Here is an 18,283-nt window from a genome sequence, read left to right as displayed (position 1 = left end):
ATACAATAAAAAAAACCCCCAACACCCTAAAAAGGAAGCATTTAAAGACTAGGCCCATCCTGGCTATGTTTGAGGTGGAGGGTTATTGGCTGCAACCTGCCATGGTTAGAGTATGAACAGGAAACAAGAACTTACATCAATAAAGGACGCATTGACATAGTCTGTGTTCTCTTCGCCTCTCTTCACTGGAATGATCACTCGATTGAACTCATCTAAAATAGAAGCCAGACAAGCAGATTGGAGTTTTGGGGAATATTTTCAAAACACAGATACTTGCTACTCGGGCATCAACCTTCGGATGAAAGTTAATGCAGCCCCAAGGGTGCCGTCAGATTGAGACAACAGAGATGAAGGATGGCTCAGTGAACAGGGAGCTAGCCTGGGACTGGGGAGACCTCCATTCAGTTCCATGCTGTATCCCAGACTCCCTGTGTGACCCTGGGCAAGTCACTTAATTTCTCTGTACCTCAGTTCCCATCTATACACTGGAGATAACAGCATTTCTGTACCTCACAGGTGTGTGGTATGGATACATTCATTAAAGATTGTGGGGGGCTCAGATAATGCACAGTAATGGAGACCCTGGAGCTCTTGGACAGATAAATCATAGTGTTAACGACACTCTAAAGCAGAGTGAGAAACGTTTGTGCCTTGGGCAAAACTATTTAGGAACAGAGCTGGTCAGAAATTTTCACTGGAAAAAAAATGAATAGTGGTACTCAAATTCTGAATCATCAAAATTTCTCATGACCCAGAAATCTCAAATGTTGACCAGCTCTATTCCTAAACCATACTGGGAAATGGAAATCGTCCAGCATGGTCTGCCTCCTTTAGCATGAGCACAGCAAATATTCACCCTTTTGCCATCTCAGTTCAAGATAGCACTTTTCCCCAGTGACTACCATCTTAACCTCAACTTTCATTTAAAAGAATTAAGTCTTTAGCCTTCATGGTTGCAACCTGAAATGTGAATCCAGGAACCAAAGCAGTGCTGTCTACACAGCAGTTTGAACCACTCCTTTTCAGATCAATGGGGTGTTGACTCTGAAGCCCAATGATGACAATTTAAAAGTCAGAATTGCTAACTATTTCATGGATCAAAGATTGGAAGGGGAGAGATTACCAGATTATGGAATTCCAGCACAGTCTGCTAAGGGTGACTTGTCATTTTGGTGTCAACAGAGGGTGGGGCTTAGGAGAGTACTAGTGTTTATTTTCTCCCAATATGAACCCTCACATATCAATATCTAGGCACTGTAGAATAATTGCTTGCAAGCACATGGAGCATGGTTCGCAGAGCCAAAATTCACATGGCCTAAATCATTAGCATTATTAATTTGTATTGCAGTAGCATCTAGGATCACGGATCAGTGCTGGACACTGCACAGGTAACTAACAAAGACAGTCCCTTGTCCCAGACAACTAATCAGATGGAATGCAACAGGTAGATAAGACCGAACAAAAATCTGCATGACGTGTTGCATGGCTCTGGCTCTTCATCTTTCTACTTCTCCACGTGGGCACCAATGATACTGCCAAAAATGACCTTAAGCCGGTCACTGCAGACTACATGGCTCTGGGAAGAAGGATAAAGGAGTTTGAGGCACAAGTCATGTTCTCTTCCATCCTCCCTGTTGAAGGAAAAGGCCCAAGTAGGTACCATCGAATTGTGGAAGTAAATGTGTGGTTGCACAGGTGGTGTTGGAGAAAGGGCTTTGGATTCTTCAACCATGGGAAGTTGTTCCAGGAAGGAGGATTGCTAGGAAGAGATGGGATCCACCTAACGAAGAGAGGGAAGAGCCATCTTCGCAGGCAGGTTTGCTAACCTAGTGAGGAGGGCTTTAAACTAGGTTCGCCGCGAGATGGAGACCTAAGCCCTGAGGTAAGTGGGGAAATGGGATACTGGGAGGAAACACAAGGAGGAGGGTGCAACAGGGGAGGCCTCCTGATTCATACTGAAAAAGTAGGGCAATCAGCTAGCTATCTTAGGTGACTTTACACGAACGCAAGAAGCCTGGGAAACAAGCAGGAAGAATTGGAAGTCCTGGCACAGTCAAGGAACTATGATGTGATTGGAATTACAGAGACTAGGTGGGGTAACTCACATGACTGAAGCACTGTCATGGATGGGTATAAACTGTTCAGGAAGAACAGGCGGGGGAGAAAAGGTGGAGGAGTTACACTGCATGTAAGGGAGCGGTATGATTGCTCAGAGCTCCAGCATGAAACTGGAGAAAAGCCTGTTGAGAGACTTTGGTTTAAGTTTGAGGCGAGAGCAACAAGGGTGATGTTGTGGTGGGCATCTGCTATAGACTACCAGACCAGGAGGATGAGGTAGACGAGGCTTTCTTCGGACAACCAAGAGAAGTTTCCAGATCACAGGCCCTGGTTCTCATGGGGGACTTCAATCATGCTGACATCTGCTGGGAGAGTAATACAGTAGTGCACAGACAATCCAGGAAGCTTTCGGAGAGTGTTGGGGACAACTTCCTGGGATGGGATGGAACCAACTAGGGGCTGTTCTCTGCTTGACCTGCTACTCACAAACAGGGAAGAATTGGTAGGGGAAGTAGCAGTGGGTGGCAACCTGGGCAGCAGTGACCATGAGATGGTCAAGTTCAGGATCGTGTCAAAAGAAAGAAAGGAGAGCAGCAGAATAAGGACCCTGGACTTTAGAAAAGCAGACTTTGACTCCCTCAGGGAACTGATGGGCAGGATCTCCTGGGAGGCTCATATGAGGGGGAAAGGAGTCCAGAAGAACTGGCTGTATTTTAAAGAAGCCTTATTGAGGGCGCAGGAACAAACCATCCTTATGTGCAGAAAGAATAGCAAATATGGCAGGCGACCAGCTTGTCTTAACAGAGAAATCTTCGGTGAGCTTAAACACAAAAAGGAAGCTTACAAGAAGTGGAAACTTGGACAGATGATTAGGAAGGAGTATAAAGATATTGCTCGAGCATGCAGGGGTGTAATCAGGAAGGCCAAAGCACAATTGGAGTTGCAGCTAACAAGGGATGTGAAGGGTAACACAAAGGGTTTCTATGGGTATTGTAACAAGAAGGTGGTCAGGGAAAGTGTGGGACCCTTACTGAATGGGGGAGGCAACCTAGTGACAGTTGATGTGGAAAAAGCTGAAGTACTCAATGCTTTTTTTGCCTTGGTCTTCACAACAAAATCAGCTCCCAGATTGCTACACTGGGAAGCACAGTATGGAGAGGAGGTGAGCAGCCCGTAGTGGTGAAAGAACAGGTTAAGGACTAGATAGAAAAGATGGACATGCACAAATCCATGGGGCCAGATGCAACTCATTTGAGGGTGCTGAGGGAGTTGGCTGATGTGATTGCAGAGCCATTGGCCATTATGTCTGAAAACTCGTGGTGATTGGGGGAGGTCCTGGACGATTGGAAAAAGGCAAATATAGGGCCCATCTTTAAAAAAGGGAAGAAGGAGAACCCCAGGGAACTACAGACTGGTCAGCCTCACCTCAGTCCCCGGAAAAATCATGGAGCAGGTCCTCAAAGAATCCATTCCAAAGCACTTGGAGGAGAGGAAGGTGATCAGGAACAGTCAACATGGATTCACCAAGGGCAAGTCGAGCCTGACCAACCTGATTGCCTTCTATGATGAGATAACTGGCTCTGTTGATATGGGGAAAGCAGTGGATCTTATATACCTTGACTGTAGCAAAGCTTTTGATACAGTCTCCCACAGTATTCTTGCCAGCAAGTTAAAGTATGGATTGGATGAATGGACAATAAGGGGGATAGAAAGCTGGCTAGATTGTTGGGCTCAACGGGTAGTGATCAATGGCTCAATGTCTAGTTGGCAGCTGGTATCAAGCAGAGTGCTCCAGGGATCAGTCCTGGGGACGGTTTTGTTCAACATCTTCATCGGTGATCTGGACGATGGGATAAATTGCAGCCTCAGCAAGTTCACAGTTGACACTAAGCTGGAGGGAGAGGTAGATACACTGGAGGGTATGGATAGGGTCCAGAGTGACCTAGACAAATTGGAGGATTGGGCCAAAAGAAATCTGATGAGGTTCAACAAGGACAAGTGCAGAATCTGCAGTTAGGACAGAAGTATCGCATGCACTGATACAGGCTGGGGACTGACTGACTAAGCGGCAGTTCTGCAGAAAAGGATCTGGGGATTACAGTGGACGAGAAGCTGGATATGAGTCAACAGCGTGCCCTTGTTGCCAAGAAGGCTAATGGCATACTGGCCTGCATTAATAGGAGCATTGCCAGCAGATTGAGGGAAGTGATTGCTCCCCCTCTATTTGGCACTGGTGAGGCCACATCTGGAGTATTGCATCCAGTTTTGAGCCCCCCACTACAGAAAGGATGTGGACAAATTGGAAAGAGTCCAGCAGAATGAAAATGATTAGGGGGCTGGGGCACACAACTCCTGAGGAGAGACTGAGGGAACTGGGATTATTTAAATCTGCAGAAGAGAAGAGTGAGGGGGCATTTGATAGCAGCCTTCAACTACCTTAAGCGGGGTTCCAAAGAGGATGGAGCTAGGCTGTTCTCAGTGGTGTCAGATGACAGAACAAGGAGCAATGGTCTCAAGTTGCAGTGGGGGAGGTCTAGGTTGGTTCACTAGGAGGGTGGTGAAGCACTGGAATGGGTTACCTAGGGAAGTGGTGGAATCTCCATCCTTAGAGGATTTTAAGGCCCGGCTTGACAAAGCCCTGGCTGGGATGATTTAGTTCCTCCTGCTTTGAGCAGTGGATTGGACTAGATGACGTCCTGAGGTCTCTTCCAACCCTAATCTTCTATGATCTCCTGGGCAGGCTACTTTGTACTATGCAGTGAGTCACCTCTTCTAGTCTGCATGCCACTGCCCAGCTTCTCACAAACACCAAGAAACATGAGCACATGGCCTGCCACAGAGTGAACTGGCCCTAACAGCCAGGCTTCGCCTGTCTCCCCAGGTGGAGGGAATGAATACAGAGGTCAAATGATTGAAGCATATGACTCAGAACCAGTTATACTAAAAGATGTAAAAGGCTGCGTGAGCTCAGTGAGGGAGAGTTTGAAGAGAGACTCAAAGGAGCAGAAGAGCTGCTCTGTACAGAGTTACAGGCCCCTTAGCTTCCAGGCAAGGGGCCAGGGGGCTGGAGAGTGGGGAGCCAGCCTGCAAGAGGAAAGCCTTGGCAGGTACATGTCTAAGCCTTTTACCAAGGGTGTGAGCCAGCTAGGAAGGCTAGGGCAAGTTTTCAACTTTTTTATTAAACCAGATTCCCAAAAGGGGACAGTTATTGAGAAAGCACTTGCAGTGTGAAGTTTTCTAAACTGGAGAAGAGGAAACAGTGTGTCCTTGTTGCCAAGAAGGCATTTTGGGATGTATAAGTAGGGGCATAGCGAGCACATCGAGGGACGTGATCGTCCCCCTCTATTCGACATTGGTGAGGCCTCATCTGGAGTACTGTGTCCAGTTTAGGGCCCCACACTACAAGAAGGATGTGGATAAATTGGAGAAAGTCCAGCGAAGGGCAACAAAAATGATTAGGGGTCTGGAACACATGACTTATGAGGAGAGGCTGAGGGAACTGGGATTGTTTAGTCTGCAGAAGAGAAGAATGAGGGGGGATTTGATAGCTGCTTTCAGCTACCTGAGAGGTGGTTCCAGAGAGGATGGTTCTAGACTATTCTCAGTGGTAGAAGAGGACAGGACAAGGAGTAATGATCTCAAGTTGCAGTGGGGGAGGTTTAGGTTGGATATTAGGAAAAACTTTTTCACTAGGAGGGTGGTGAAACACTGGAATGTGTTACCTAGGGAGGTGGTGGAATCTCCTTCCTTAGAAGTTTTTAAGGTCAGGCTTGACAAAGCCCTGGCTGGGATGATTTAGTTGGGGATTGGTCCTGCTTTGAGCAGGGGGTTGGACTAGATGACCTCCTGAGGTCCCTTCCAACCCTGATATTCTATGATTCTATGAAACTGAGGCAAGGACAGGGCCCAAATCCAGACTGGGTAAGCCCAGCTACAGCCTCAATGCTCAGATGCCTCCACTGGCTCCCCATTCATTTCAGGATTCACTTCAAATTTACCTCATTTGTTTTAAAAGTCTTATGCTCACCACTCTGCTCCCTCCACTCACAGTGGCTAGTCCCCATCCCCTTCACAAACTACTGTTGGTGCAAGAGCCACCTCCTCTGCAGCTGCTGCTGCCTTTTGTCCTCCCAAATGATTCACCCTCTATATTTATCCATTTGTCCCCTGAGTGTGTCTTTGCCCTGGGCAGGATGGAAGAAAAACTCACATGGAATTATTTGAAGCACCCTGTTTTTCTTCATATTTGCTGGCAAGTTGCCTGTTCTCATCTTGTCATTCTGGATTTTGATTGAAGTTAGTTTCTGCATGGGGGACAATAAAATCAACCTACAACTTTCAAATGACCAAAAGCCAAGACCATAACAGTCAAAACGCCCCACACCAGTCCAAGCCAATCGCCCCAAGCCTGCCCAGGCCCCGTGCCAATCCAAGCCAACTGCCAAGTCTGAGTGAGCTGCCTTGAGCCAGCAGTTCCCAGCCACTGGGATATGCACCAGAATAAGGAGTTCACGCTTTCACCACTGTCATGCTAGACCATCCCTCCCCTCGTTTAAATAATGAGCCTTGATGTGGGTCTCTGCATGATGCCACTGCCTGTGTCTCATTGTATGCAGCTGTGCACACTATATTCTGCAATCATAGAATATTAAGGTTGGAAGAGACCTCAGGAGGTCATTTAGTCCAATCCCCTGCTCAAAGCAGGACAAACCGCAACTAAACTAATGGAGCTGTCAGATCTACGACTCCCTTCTGTACTCTCATAAGGATGGTCAGGAGACCTGGCTCAATTCCTGGCTCTGCCAAAGATTCCCAATGTGGCCTTAGGCCAGTCACTTCATCTCTGTGTGCCCCAGTGACCCATCTATCAGATAGGGATATTAACAGTTCCCTACTGCTGATCTCTGCAAGACAGAGACACTACAGTGATGGGGGCCATAAAACTGGCTAGACAGAGAACACACTCTACTTTATCAAGTCCCCAGCCCTATCTCCTCCTGTCAAATTCTGGTTGTTGAGCTGGGAACTAGCAGTGGGAAAGCAGGGGGCACAAGGAGCTCATGTCAAGAATCAGAGAGTGTTTTGGCTTGAAAAAGGACTCCTCTTCCAGTCAGGAGTCCCAGGCCACACTTCTCAGCTGACGGCTGCTTTCCCTAATCTTTGGGCTGGCATTCCCCTACGGGACTCCTCCAAACCCTCAAACCAGCTGGCTTCCAGGTGTCACTTACAGAGAAACTGCACTGGTTACTGCAAACACACTCCAGCAAAACGTTCCTGCTGGGGAAAGGGCCTTGGAACTAAGGGCCCCCTTTTATTCGATATTTAAGGAACAAACAGATCATCCAACCTCTTCGTGCCAGTGGAGGGGCTGTTCCCTCTGCAGGCACTGCCTAGTATTTTGTAGAGTCTGGCTGTCACTCTGCCTGGAGAACCTGCTGTCTCAGGATGGGATTGGATGCAACTTTCATGAGTCACTTGTCCTGGTCTCTCTTTGCAAGGGCACTGAGCCAGCATGGTTTTGACAAACCCACCTTGAACTCCTCCTCTAACCCGTTGCTGCTGGTCCCGGGCACTTTGTTGTAGATTTTCTGGAGATGGCTCTCTAGTGAGGTCACTTCTAGCTCTGTGTCTCCATACAGATAGTGCTCCAGAAGTGCTTGGTATATAAACACATATTGCATCTGAAAGGGAAGCGTGAAGTTACAGGGAGAGACAGCAGCTTCCATACCATGCTCTGAACCCATTCAGCTCCCTGTCTTTCAGCTGAGTGCAATCTAGGAGAGCGTGTGTGGGAAGGGTGGAAGCCCAAAGTCCAGGCACCAACATCAGCACAACCACTGAGCAAATTGGACACATTAAAGTCAATGGTAACTTTCCCCCCATCTGGGAGAGGATCAAATCTTATAACATGTTCTCAGTGACCAGCTACAGAGCGGGGCCATGGGCTGGCAGATCAGGAGATGCTCATGGCTGAAGAAAACAGGGTGGGGGAACAAGGGCAGACCTAGGATGCATGGAACAATGAAGAGTGGCTCAGAGAGGAAGCTGCCTGGAGAGGACTGGTGTTCACATGCTTCCCCTGTCCATGGAGAGTGGGAAGGGCCACATGCTCGGTTTAAATGGCTGAGCATGGCTGCTGCTACTGAATGTCCAGAGCTGGACTCCCAAACACTGATGCATCCCAAATCAGCGGCTACTTTTTAGAACATTGGCCTTGTCCTCACTGTGCCTCAGTGTCACTGTTTGTAAAATGGGGATGGTGATACCTGCCTACCACACAGGCTTAGTTAAGGTTTGCGAAGGGCGTGGGAAGCTTTGCATGAAGGGTGCTATAGAACAGCAGTGTGCAAACTGTGGGGCGTGCCCCCTATGGGGGCGCAGAGGGATGTTTGGGAGGCCAAGCAGCGAAGTCGGGCGGTTCATGCTAGCACCCACAAGGGGCATGGAGGAAGCACCTCAGCAGGCCACCCTGCCTGTGGGTCGGTATGCTGCACCTAGTTCTGCTCCCAGCAGCCTCCACCCCGAGAGACGTGCCTTCCCCCAACCTGAAAACCCGAAGGGGGAGGGGCAGGTACTGGCCCTGCCCTAGCAGTGCAGCCTGGCTGCAAGATAGAAGCAGCCTGCTGCTGAGGAAGCCTTGGCTGTGTAGTAATGGGTGTGTGTGTGTGTGTAAGCCTTGGCTGTGTAGTAATGGGTGTGTGTGTGTGTGTGTGTGTGTACACACACGGACAGATTCCATTACTGGTAAGGGGGACATAACTGGAAAAGTGTGTGCACCACTGCTACAGAGGGCAAAGTGTTATCAGCCACGCTCCAGTAATGGGTGGAAGCTGGAAAGTACTGTGGTCTGGAGGAATGAATGGAGGTTCTGGGAGTCAGTAGATCTGTCTCTTACTTCTGTGCATCCTTGGGCAAATCAGCTCACCTGTCTGTGCCTCAGTGCCCTTTCTGTAAAATGGAGGTGAGACTGACCCACCTCACAGGGGTGCTGCAACCGATTAGCTGCTGTCTGCAGTGTCCTGAGTGTGGGAAGTGCTATGTAAGTGCCCAGAGTCACAGAGCCCCTCTCCAGCCCCTTGGAGTGGACTTACATCGGTCTGTACCATCTGGCAGCGCTGAGCCCGGATCCGGCTCACAAAACCGTACACATCCACCTTCCTCTCTGCATGCATCATGTCCAGCATGGCATCAATGACGATAAAAGTGCCTGTGCGTCCTACCCCGGCGCTGTAACACCAGAGGAACAAGCAGTCAGTGCAGCTGGCATTGGAGTATGGCCCGTTCCACTGCCCCATGCCTGCTCAGGGAAGGTTAGCTGCTGCACAAAGCAACAGAAAGAGCCAAGAGGCTACAACAACTCACCCTAGACAGCAGGCAGCTCAATCCATTCCAGACAAGAAAGAAGAAGGGAGCTCGAACTTGTACCCAACTACAACAGGGGCTATTCTAGGGTCCAAAGGCTACAGCTGAGACAGACATTTCTAGACTCCAACAATCCCACCCCCTGGGACTCAGAGTGCATGAGAGCACAGAGCAGGCCACAGTGAACCCCGGAGTCGATTCAGACTGGTAGCGTCTTGAAGTCCTGCCTGTGGATGTTGCCTGGCTGTCCTCTGCCCCCAGCTTCCTTCCAGCCTGCCCTCTCCCCTACAGGGGTAGGCCCATGGCAGCCAGTCACTCTGACAGGCCAGAGCCCAGCTCCATCGCTCCTCTCTCTGGCTCTGTCCATGCTTTGGGTTCCTGTTCTCAGTGCTCAGCTCTCAATGTATCAAGGGAGAGATGAGCCCAAGGGAAGGTCAGACTTGTGGGAACTTTTCATGGAAGAGTATGTAGAGCTGAAGAGGCTCAGGGTGGATCCTCGCACTAGTTCCAACACGTTTGAGTCTTGTCAGGGAGCCTGAGGGAGACGCATGGAGTAGTGAGTGAGTGAGTGAGTGTGTGTGTGTCCTGCAAGAGGGATTTGCCCAACGTCCTCAGTCACATCATCTCTAGCTCACCCTGTTACACTGGCTGCCACACTCCTCTCTAGAAGTGGCTGCATATCAGTTCCGCTGGGTCTTTATAATTTGTGAAGGGTAAAGGGGCTACAGAAGTGAACAGCATTACAGACAGCATTGTCTCATGGCCAGAGCAGGGGAATGTGAGTCAGGAGAGCTGGGTCCAATTGCTGGTTCTGCCACTCACTTGCCATCATGACCCTGAGCAAGTCAAGGTGCCTGGCTGGCTCCCACCCTCCCTGGCAGTGCTCGAGAACAGGAGGATGTGGAAGCTATATATCAAATATGGTGGATATTACCCCAGGCAAGCTCTGCAGCTTCTTTGTTATTCCAGGTAGAGAGAGAGCTTGGAGCTCCTTGCTTTGCCTGGGATCCACTCCAGTAAGGGTTAAAGCCCAAATCTCAAATGCAGGATGCTGGAATGTTATAGCCTGCTGTGATATTACCCCCGGTGGCTGTGTCCACAGAGCAGCCAAGTGAGCTGTTACTACTACTCCTGCTAGCCACAGGCCATCTTCTTTGGTCACATGGCTCACGCGAGGCCTGTGCTTTTGGAGGTGAAAGGGCAGGGCTCTAGTCCCAGCTCCCCGTGCATGTGATTTATGCATAACTATGGCTGTTGCTTGCACTCATGCAGTGAATCCAGGACCCCCTCTGTCTGCCCCTGGCAACCTTCTGCAGGAGATAGAACAGGTTTCTCTGGATAACCCCCGAGAGCTGTCAGGCAGAGATACATGGAGGAGGGAGGGAGGGCGGGCTCTCTGGGAGATGTGGCCCTGGACTCACCTGCAGTGAACGACTATCGCTCCTGCATACTGGGGGTTACACATCTTCACCTTCTTCAGGAACTTCAGCATCCCAATAGGGGTGAAGGGGACCCCAAAGTCAGGCCAACTGGTGAAGTGGAACTGGGTCACCAGGCGCTGAGGCTTTTTGTTTGTGACATCACCTACCTGTGGGGAGAGCACACGCCTTGGTTACTGTCAGACACTCAGCTTCATTACCTTCCCCCCAGGGACCGAGAGCAGAGAGGAGCTTCCAGTCCAGGGTTCAGGCAACCCTAAAGTTCAGCGGGGTTGGAACTGGTTTTGGGATTCAGGGTTGGTTCTAAAGGCCTGATGGCTGAAAATCAGGTGTTGCACCCTACTAATGCTCCAAACTCCAAGGCTATGAAATCTCAAGGAACTGCTCAGCTTATATCTCAGTGTTTCTAAAATCCTAGGACCAGAGTCTCAGCTGCACTGAAGTCAGTGGAGGTAGGCCAATCTCTTCTAGCTGAGGCTGTCTCTCCTGGTGTTTACTGAGGAAGGGGGCAGAAACTAGATGGGCCCCACAATTCCTCTAAGGCGTTTTGGAGCCTGCAGTTTTCCTGTAGTGCATTCTCAATAAGGTGGTGCCAATGGAGACTTCAAACGCAGAGCACAACATCTGGGGTGGTCAGGAATCCTGCTGACTGCTTGGCTACCACCCTAGGAATTTCACTTTGTGTTTCAAGCTCAATCAAACCAGGTCAAAGGTGCTGCGTTTCACTCCTACACAACCTGAAGGCACAGAGTGACCCAGTATTCTTCAGAGTGGCTCACTTAGCAGGACTTAAGATTCATAATGGGGCACATTTTCACTGTTCCAATTCCACTGTAAATGTTTCACACCGCTCTCCTCTTAACATCTGTCCTAACTGTATAAAGGGTAGAGAGGCGCCAAGCACAGAAAGGATGAGCCTGTGGTCAGTGCACTGGACTGGGACTCAGGAGATCCAAGATCAATTCCCAGCTCTGCCACAGACTGCTTGTGTGACACTGGACAAGTTACTTACTTTCTGTGCCTCAGTGCCCCATAATAGCACTGCCCTGCCCCACTGGGGGATTGTGAGCATAAACTCCATTAATGATCATGAGGTGTTCAGATTCTATAGTAAGTGAGGCCATAAAAATAGAGGGAAAAAATAACTGCAGCTTTGGATTCCATCTCAGCTCCTGAGATGTCTGACATTTTGCTAAGCGCACACAGCTACATGCTCCGTAACAAGAGAGTGAGGGCCCAGGTGCAAAAATACACAAACGAGTGCATGACTGTAGCAGTGTGTACACACTGGGAAACTGCATGCACAAGGAGGATATTTAGGCCCTTACTGCCCTATTCGGGTGCACACCTGCCCCACTTCCACATGCAACTGTGGTAACTGCACATGTAAATACACATGTAAAACTGTGTATGCTAAGTATTAAAGCAACACTGGCCCATCCTCAGATCCTCAGCTGGTGTAAATCCGTATATCTCCAGTGGCTCCAACAGAGTGATGCAGATTTACACCAGCTGAGGAGGTGGCCTTAAATAACTAAGCTGAGTTAAGTGCAAAAAGCTATGGTGAAAACAGAGTGAGGACTCTAGTTATGTCACTCTCAAAACTCAGGGCACAATTAATAACACAGGAAGTGTATAATTTTTACCATGACCATGTCCTTCAAAGAGGCACACAAAGCGTCCCAACCTGCCGATCCCGAGCGAGAACATGTCCCATGGGGACATTGTGAAAGTTTGGGGCTTTGTAGTGAGTCAGACAATCCTCGCTACAGGCAGGAGCACCTTAATTCTTTCCTGCTTTCTGTGATGGAAAGCAGTGAGGGTAGTGGGGAAGCGAAGGGGAGTAAGTGAACCATGGTACCTGTTGAATGCAGAACTTTCGCACTGTGTAGTCAACCAAGACAGTCACATCCTCCACAGACACCCGGATGTTTCCATAAGTCCAGCAGCCCTGATCTGGCCAGTATTGAGCACATTTGCACTGGAGAGAAATGACACAAAAGCAAGGCAAGGAATTATTTCAGGGAAGTTCTCTGGCCTCTGTTATACAAGAGGTCAGACTAGAGGATCATAGTGGTCCCTTCTGGTCTTGGAATCTATGAAAGCCCAGTGTCTAGAGACCCAAGGATGAGCCTAGTAAAAATACCTGGGAATTGCCATCTTGGATTAGACCAATTCCCCAGGGAGCCCAGCAGTGACACTGTAATAACACAGTGTGGAACTGGGCCCTATGAGTTTACAGCTGAATTGTAACAAAAATAAACACACTGGATCAGATCCTTAGCTGGTGTAAATTGGCTCTAATGAAGTCAATGGAGTTATACTGTTTTACACCAGCTGAAGATCTGGTCCCCTATCCTGTTCCTGTTGAAGACAAGGGAAGTTTGGCCAACAGCTTCAATGGGAGCAGAGAAGGCCCTGACTGTTTGCTTCCTTGTGTGTGGAGTGCATGTTTGTCACATCTGTTAAGGGCAGGGGAGCTATGGGGAAATCTGCAGAATCTCATGTATGAGTTATACTTGCAGACCCCAACACATGGATAACCCAAGCTAATGTGCAACTCTTTGTCCCTCTCTAGTGGCTGGGTCATATATATAAGTGTAAAAGTTTACTACTGTCTGCAGGCTAATGGATGGGGTCTTTTAGTGCAAGCAGTAGAGGCTTATGCTTTTAGATCCAGAAGTCCCACGTTCAATCTCACAGACAGCCCTTCTAGTGGCTTTGTTTCCATGGGCACCTACAAGTGAAGTAACCACTTGCCTAGCTGCCCAGTTTTCATGTGCTTGTCCAGGGTGTGGCAAGCCCAGGAATTCCCCAGGCCTCCATTCACCATCACAGCAGGGTAAATGTGTCCATGTGAGTAGTATTCCCTGACATTCACCTCTTTTCTCTCTTTCAGGTTAGTCACCATGACTATTGTTGCTGTGTTCTGCTCCCAAATCATTCTCCAGAAATCATTCACTGTTTCTTCTTTTGGTCCTAAAAAGACAAAGACCAAACACAGGTATTACGCACTGGAAAGGAACGTCATCCAGCCAGTGCCAGATTTTCTCCTAGTAAAAACCAACAGGGAGAGGCACATACAGAGTTGGTAATGACTGTGCAGCAATGTAATAGGTTTTCCACTTTTTCCCCACTAAGTGGCAGCAAAGGGCATTCAAATTCCTCTAATATATTGCTGTATTTTTAAAAGGGATTGGATATATTTTATGACCAGTAATTACATTTGTAGCAATGCAAGCTAAGATAAATGTGAGGGGGAAACTGAGGCACAGATCAATGAAATGACTTGCCCAAGGTCACAAAGGGTATCTGTGGCAGAGCCAGAAACAAAACCTAGGAATCCTGATCACCAGTCCTGTGCTTTAACTGCAAGATCTTCCCTAAATTTGATCCTCATTAGTAGAGCCCTGCGCCAATACAAAATTTATATCTGCATCCGATCTGCGATCTGCAAAAATGGTCCACGGATGCGGATATCTGCGGCTATAAAGCGGATATGTGCAGATTTGCAGGGCTCTCTCATAAGAGTCATTACTGACTGCCCACCAGACAAGCTGCTGAACTGTACCTAAACATCATGACCCAAACTCCAGGCTATGGCTGGGCAACACACAGCACAGGCTTTGCCATCTCTTACGCTGGGCTGGCTGAATGGCAGGCCCATCCTCTAACATTACTTAGCTGTAAGACTGCTCCAAGTTACAACAGTTGCCACCGGCCCATGGGGTTGTTACAGCAAGTGGTGATCAGCAGCTTGTAAGGAAGCCTCCTATGCCAGTAGCAGGGATAAAGGGCGATGGGTAGGGTAGGAGCTGCGACACACTCTACACCACCAGAGCTGCCTCCTTTACTGGCATGATCCTCCCATGGCTTTAGGGCCACAGTCTGCTGGGCACGCAGCAAAGTGGTTAGTACCACATACAATGCTGCAAATCCACCAGTGCCAAGGAGGTACAGATGGTGCACAACCCCGCTCTAGAGTGGCTTGTGGGGGTGGGAGACCAGCAGGGTTTGGCAAGATTTGAGAAACTAGCCCACCTGTTAGTCTCCAGCACTCCTCCCCCTGTCATGAAGGAAAAGTCTCGCCATAGTGAATGTTGCAACTAAGTTTTTCTCTGTTGATACACTATTGTCTACTGATGTACAAAAGGAGTGGAGATTAGACCAAATAAGCCTGAAACTGTCTTCACATCAGAGGATTCCTGTGTTTTTATTATGAGATTTAACTGAGATTCCAACAGTTTACACCAGAAAGGGTTACAGGCCTATATGAATCACAACAGCCAGGCAGTTACACTAGCAGGGACATGGGATTGTAAGTACTGTGACAGGGTCAGGCCAGATGGCTACAGGAGAGTGATAGAAGGCAGCTATATTAGCCCCAGGTTAAGTAGGTCTCTTTTCCCTGGGTAAAGTGACAGGGAAGGTTCTAGAACAATCAGAAACTTTCTGGAAACAATTAAGGCAGACAGGCTGATTAGAACACCTGCAGCCAATCAAGAAGCTGCTAGAATCAATTAAGGCAGACTAATCAGGGTACCTGGGTTTAAAAAGGAGCTCACTTCAGTTTGTGATGTGCATGCAAGGAGCTGGGAGCGAGAAGGCGTACTAGTGGAAGACTGAGAAGTACAAGCATTATCAGTCACCAGGAGGGAGGTCCTGTGGTGAGAATAAAGAAGGTGTTGGGAGGAGGCCATGGGGAAGTAGCCCAGGGAGTTGTAGCTGTCACACAGTTGTTACAGGAGCCACTGTAGACAGCTGCAATCCACAGGGCCCTGGGCTGGAACCCGGAATAGAGGGCAGGCCCGGGTTCCCCCCATTCCTCCATCCCCCACAACTCCCTACTTGATACCGGAGGAGCTGAGCTGTGGGTTCACGAAAACGGCCAAATTGAGGGCTGCCATGAATCTCCAAGGCGAGCAAATCTGCCAATAAGTGCAAGACCCACAAAGGTGGAGGAGGAACTTTGTCACAGTACCCATGATCCTCATACTTCAGGGCACAAGGTGACCACCAGCTGAGGTCAAAAAGGGACTTTCTTGACTTCCTCCCTAAGATCCAGTACTGCAGAGATAGGTTCCTGGAGTTCAATACCTTCCTTTGACACATCCAGCACTGAACTTGTACATGGGCTTACAATCTGTCCATACTATGGCATTTCCTACATTTCCATCTCAGACTCCCTGGATTTTGACCAAGATGATGGATCCAGGGCTGTTGAGCCACAGGTAAAATTTCACAATTTCATAGATCAGGGAAGAATTACCCCATCAGCTTGATACTGTCTTGACACAGTAACTAGAGATTTTACCTTGTGCAGCAATAAACTTGTTTTTTTCTTGGTACCCCTGCAGAGACACAAAACGAGAAAGGAACATCACAATGAAAGAACAGCCCTCCTCCAAGACAAAGTTGGGTGCATCTCAGCCTCCCTCTAGCACTGTGCCCTGTGTTCACATCAGCAAACATACAAGGACGCCCTTCACTGTGCATTTTGAGAGCACACAGCATCGCGCTCTCAACTCTGCTGACCCTTGTATTAGTGCTGCAGAGTGACCTGTTTATCCTAGCTCTCAGAGTTGAAGAAAATCTTTCTCCATTAGCAGCAATCACAATGCAGTTTCAGTTGCATACGGTGCTCTTCATTTTCTTCTCATCCAGCTGTAAGCTGTTAAAAAGCAGTTAATGTGTTGCACCCCAGAGATGGCTACAGTCCCATGGTGGGTGAAGTGATCCATATTTATAATGCAAAAACTTTCATCTTGAAGGATCCTATAGCATTTTACAAACTCTCTCTCCCCTAACCTAATCTCTCCTAAAATTGCAAACTAAACTGGGAATCCTTTGGGATGACAAGTGGTATTACAAACATTATATATTATTCCACCAGTAGATGGTGCTAGGCTTTATACGTGGAATGGGTCAGCAGCTGGAAGTGCTCTGTTATAGCAGCCTGTTGCTGGGTGTGCTTCTAGCAGAAAGTGCAGAGAAAGGCTTTTGGAATCCCTGACCCCATGCATAAGCAGACGTGCTAAGAATGCAGTACAGCAGGGTGTACGGGAGACCAAGAATCATGACATGTTACCAAGTGGTTAATAAACTGAGCTGACATTCACTTACTCCATTGCTGACCTGCCCACTCTTCCAACAACCAGTCCAATTCCCAAACCCATCATCATGGGCCCAGCAGGCTCTGATTGGAGAAATGGTGCCCGAGCCAGGCAAGGACCATGACCAGAGGATCCCCTCCCTGAAGGAAGCACAGTCTGGCCTTGTATGATCTGGGAAGTCATTGAATTTGCCCATCAAATGGCCTGAAATAAGTAATTTCCCCCAAAGCACAGGCATAGTGATATGTGATAACCTCAGAGCTGAGCTCAGATACCACAGTCTGAGCACCACTCAGCGCCCATACAAGTCAGCAGATACCCTACAGGCTCCTGGCTAGAGTGTTTAAAGGGTTCTTTGCTTTTCTTGTTGATGCCAATTTGTATTTTGGAGAGAATAAAATGGATTTCATGTTTTGAAAACCATTCCTGCATCGCCTTGCTTTTCTTTTGGTGCATTAATACTCCATTTAAAATATGTAGAGTACATATTGCTCCTCTTAGTAGCTATTATTGCTACTATTAATTATCTGCATTACGTTAGCACCAATAGGTCCCAAATGATTTGGGGCTCTGTTGGGCTAGGTGCTGTACATTTACATTGTAAAACAGTCGCTTCCCTGAAAAATCTACCATCTAGACACACAAACAGTCGGAGAAAATAAAGTATTGTTATTTCCATTATACAGATGGGAAACTGAGGCACATATTAAATGACTTGCTCAAGGTCACACAGGAAGTCAGTGGCAGAGAGAGCAATTGAACCCAAATCTCCTGAGTCCCAGGCCAGTGTCCTACCCACAAGATCATCCCTCTTCTCTCTAGTAACACTCATTTGTGCAATGATTATGCTTTATTGTTTATTTAAAGGGAAACTGAGCTCTGGGAGTAACTCGATAGACAGGACTCTGGATTAACTGCTCACTCAATGACCTGTCACAGAAAGGGAAGCATTTCATGCATCAAAACATATATGTTAAGGAAATGGGGCTGCAAACTCAACCTGACATCTGAAAATCAAGCTATGTTTTTTCTACCCACATCACCATGTTTCACTAGCAAAAGCCATGATCTCCTTATCCCATCTGAGTCAACAGCAAAACTTCCATTGACTCTGATGGGAGCAGAGCAGGCCCAAAGGTGCTGTAAGCAGAATTTAGCTGGCCAGCTGGTTGGTTTTTCATGCACTTTGTTCCCGATCCGGCAAGCCCTTTGGCTGCATGGCTTCCCCTGGCTACAAAGGGAGGTCTGAACATGGAGGGATTGCACAACTGGGTCCTCAGTAATTTATAGATTTTAAATGCCAGATGGGAC

At 48.2% G+C, this 18,283-nt stretch overlaps 1 protein-coding gene across 8 annotated transcripts in view; it reads right to left on the bottom strand.

The window, feature by feature from the left end:
* PTPRA (protein tyrosine phosphatase receptor type A) overlaps positions 1–18,283 on the bottom strand; it is a 261,400-nt gene that overhangs the window by 10,020 nt on the left and 233,097 nt on the right. For 7 of the 8 annotated variants that reach the window (XM_073342939.1, XM_073342931.1, XM_073342934.1 and 4 more), the window contains 8 exons: positions 16,174–16,210; positions 13,741–13,838; positions 12,721–12,840; positions 10,842–11,008; positions 9,150–9,285; positions 7,590–7,739; positions 6,269–6,362; positions 136–212 (listed from right to left, as the gene is read on the bottom strand). In XM_073342939.1, coding sequence (XP_073199040.1) covers positions 136–212; positions 6,269–6,362; positions 7,590–7,739; positions 9,150–9,285; positions 10,842–11,008; positions 12,721–12,840; positions 13,741–13,838; positions 16,174–16,210 — 879 coding nt within the window. Of the gene's footprint in view, positions 1–135; positions 213–6,268; positions 6,363–7,589; positions 7,740–9,149; positions 9,286–10,841; positions 11,009–12,720; positions 12,841–13,740; positions 13,841–13,958; positions 13,964–16,173; positions 16,211–18,283 lie in introns of those variants that run through there. The other variant, XM_073342938.1, reaches the window with a different exon arrangement.

The sequence above is a fragment of the Lepidochelys kempii genome, chromosome 4 (assembly GCF_965140265.1).
Source record: "Lepidochelys kempii isolate rLepKem1 chromosome 4, rLepKem1.hap2, whole genome shotgun sequence".
NCBI classification, from domain to species: Eukaryota; Metazoa; Chordata; order Testudines; family Cheloniidae; genus Lepidochelys; species Lepidochelys kempii.
Note: the sequence above shows the minus strand (reverse complement) of the source record. Positions and strands in the feature narration are given on the sequence as shown.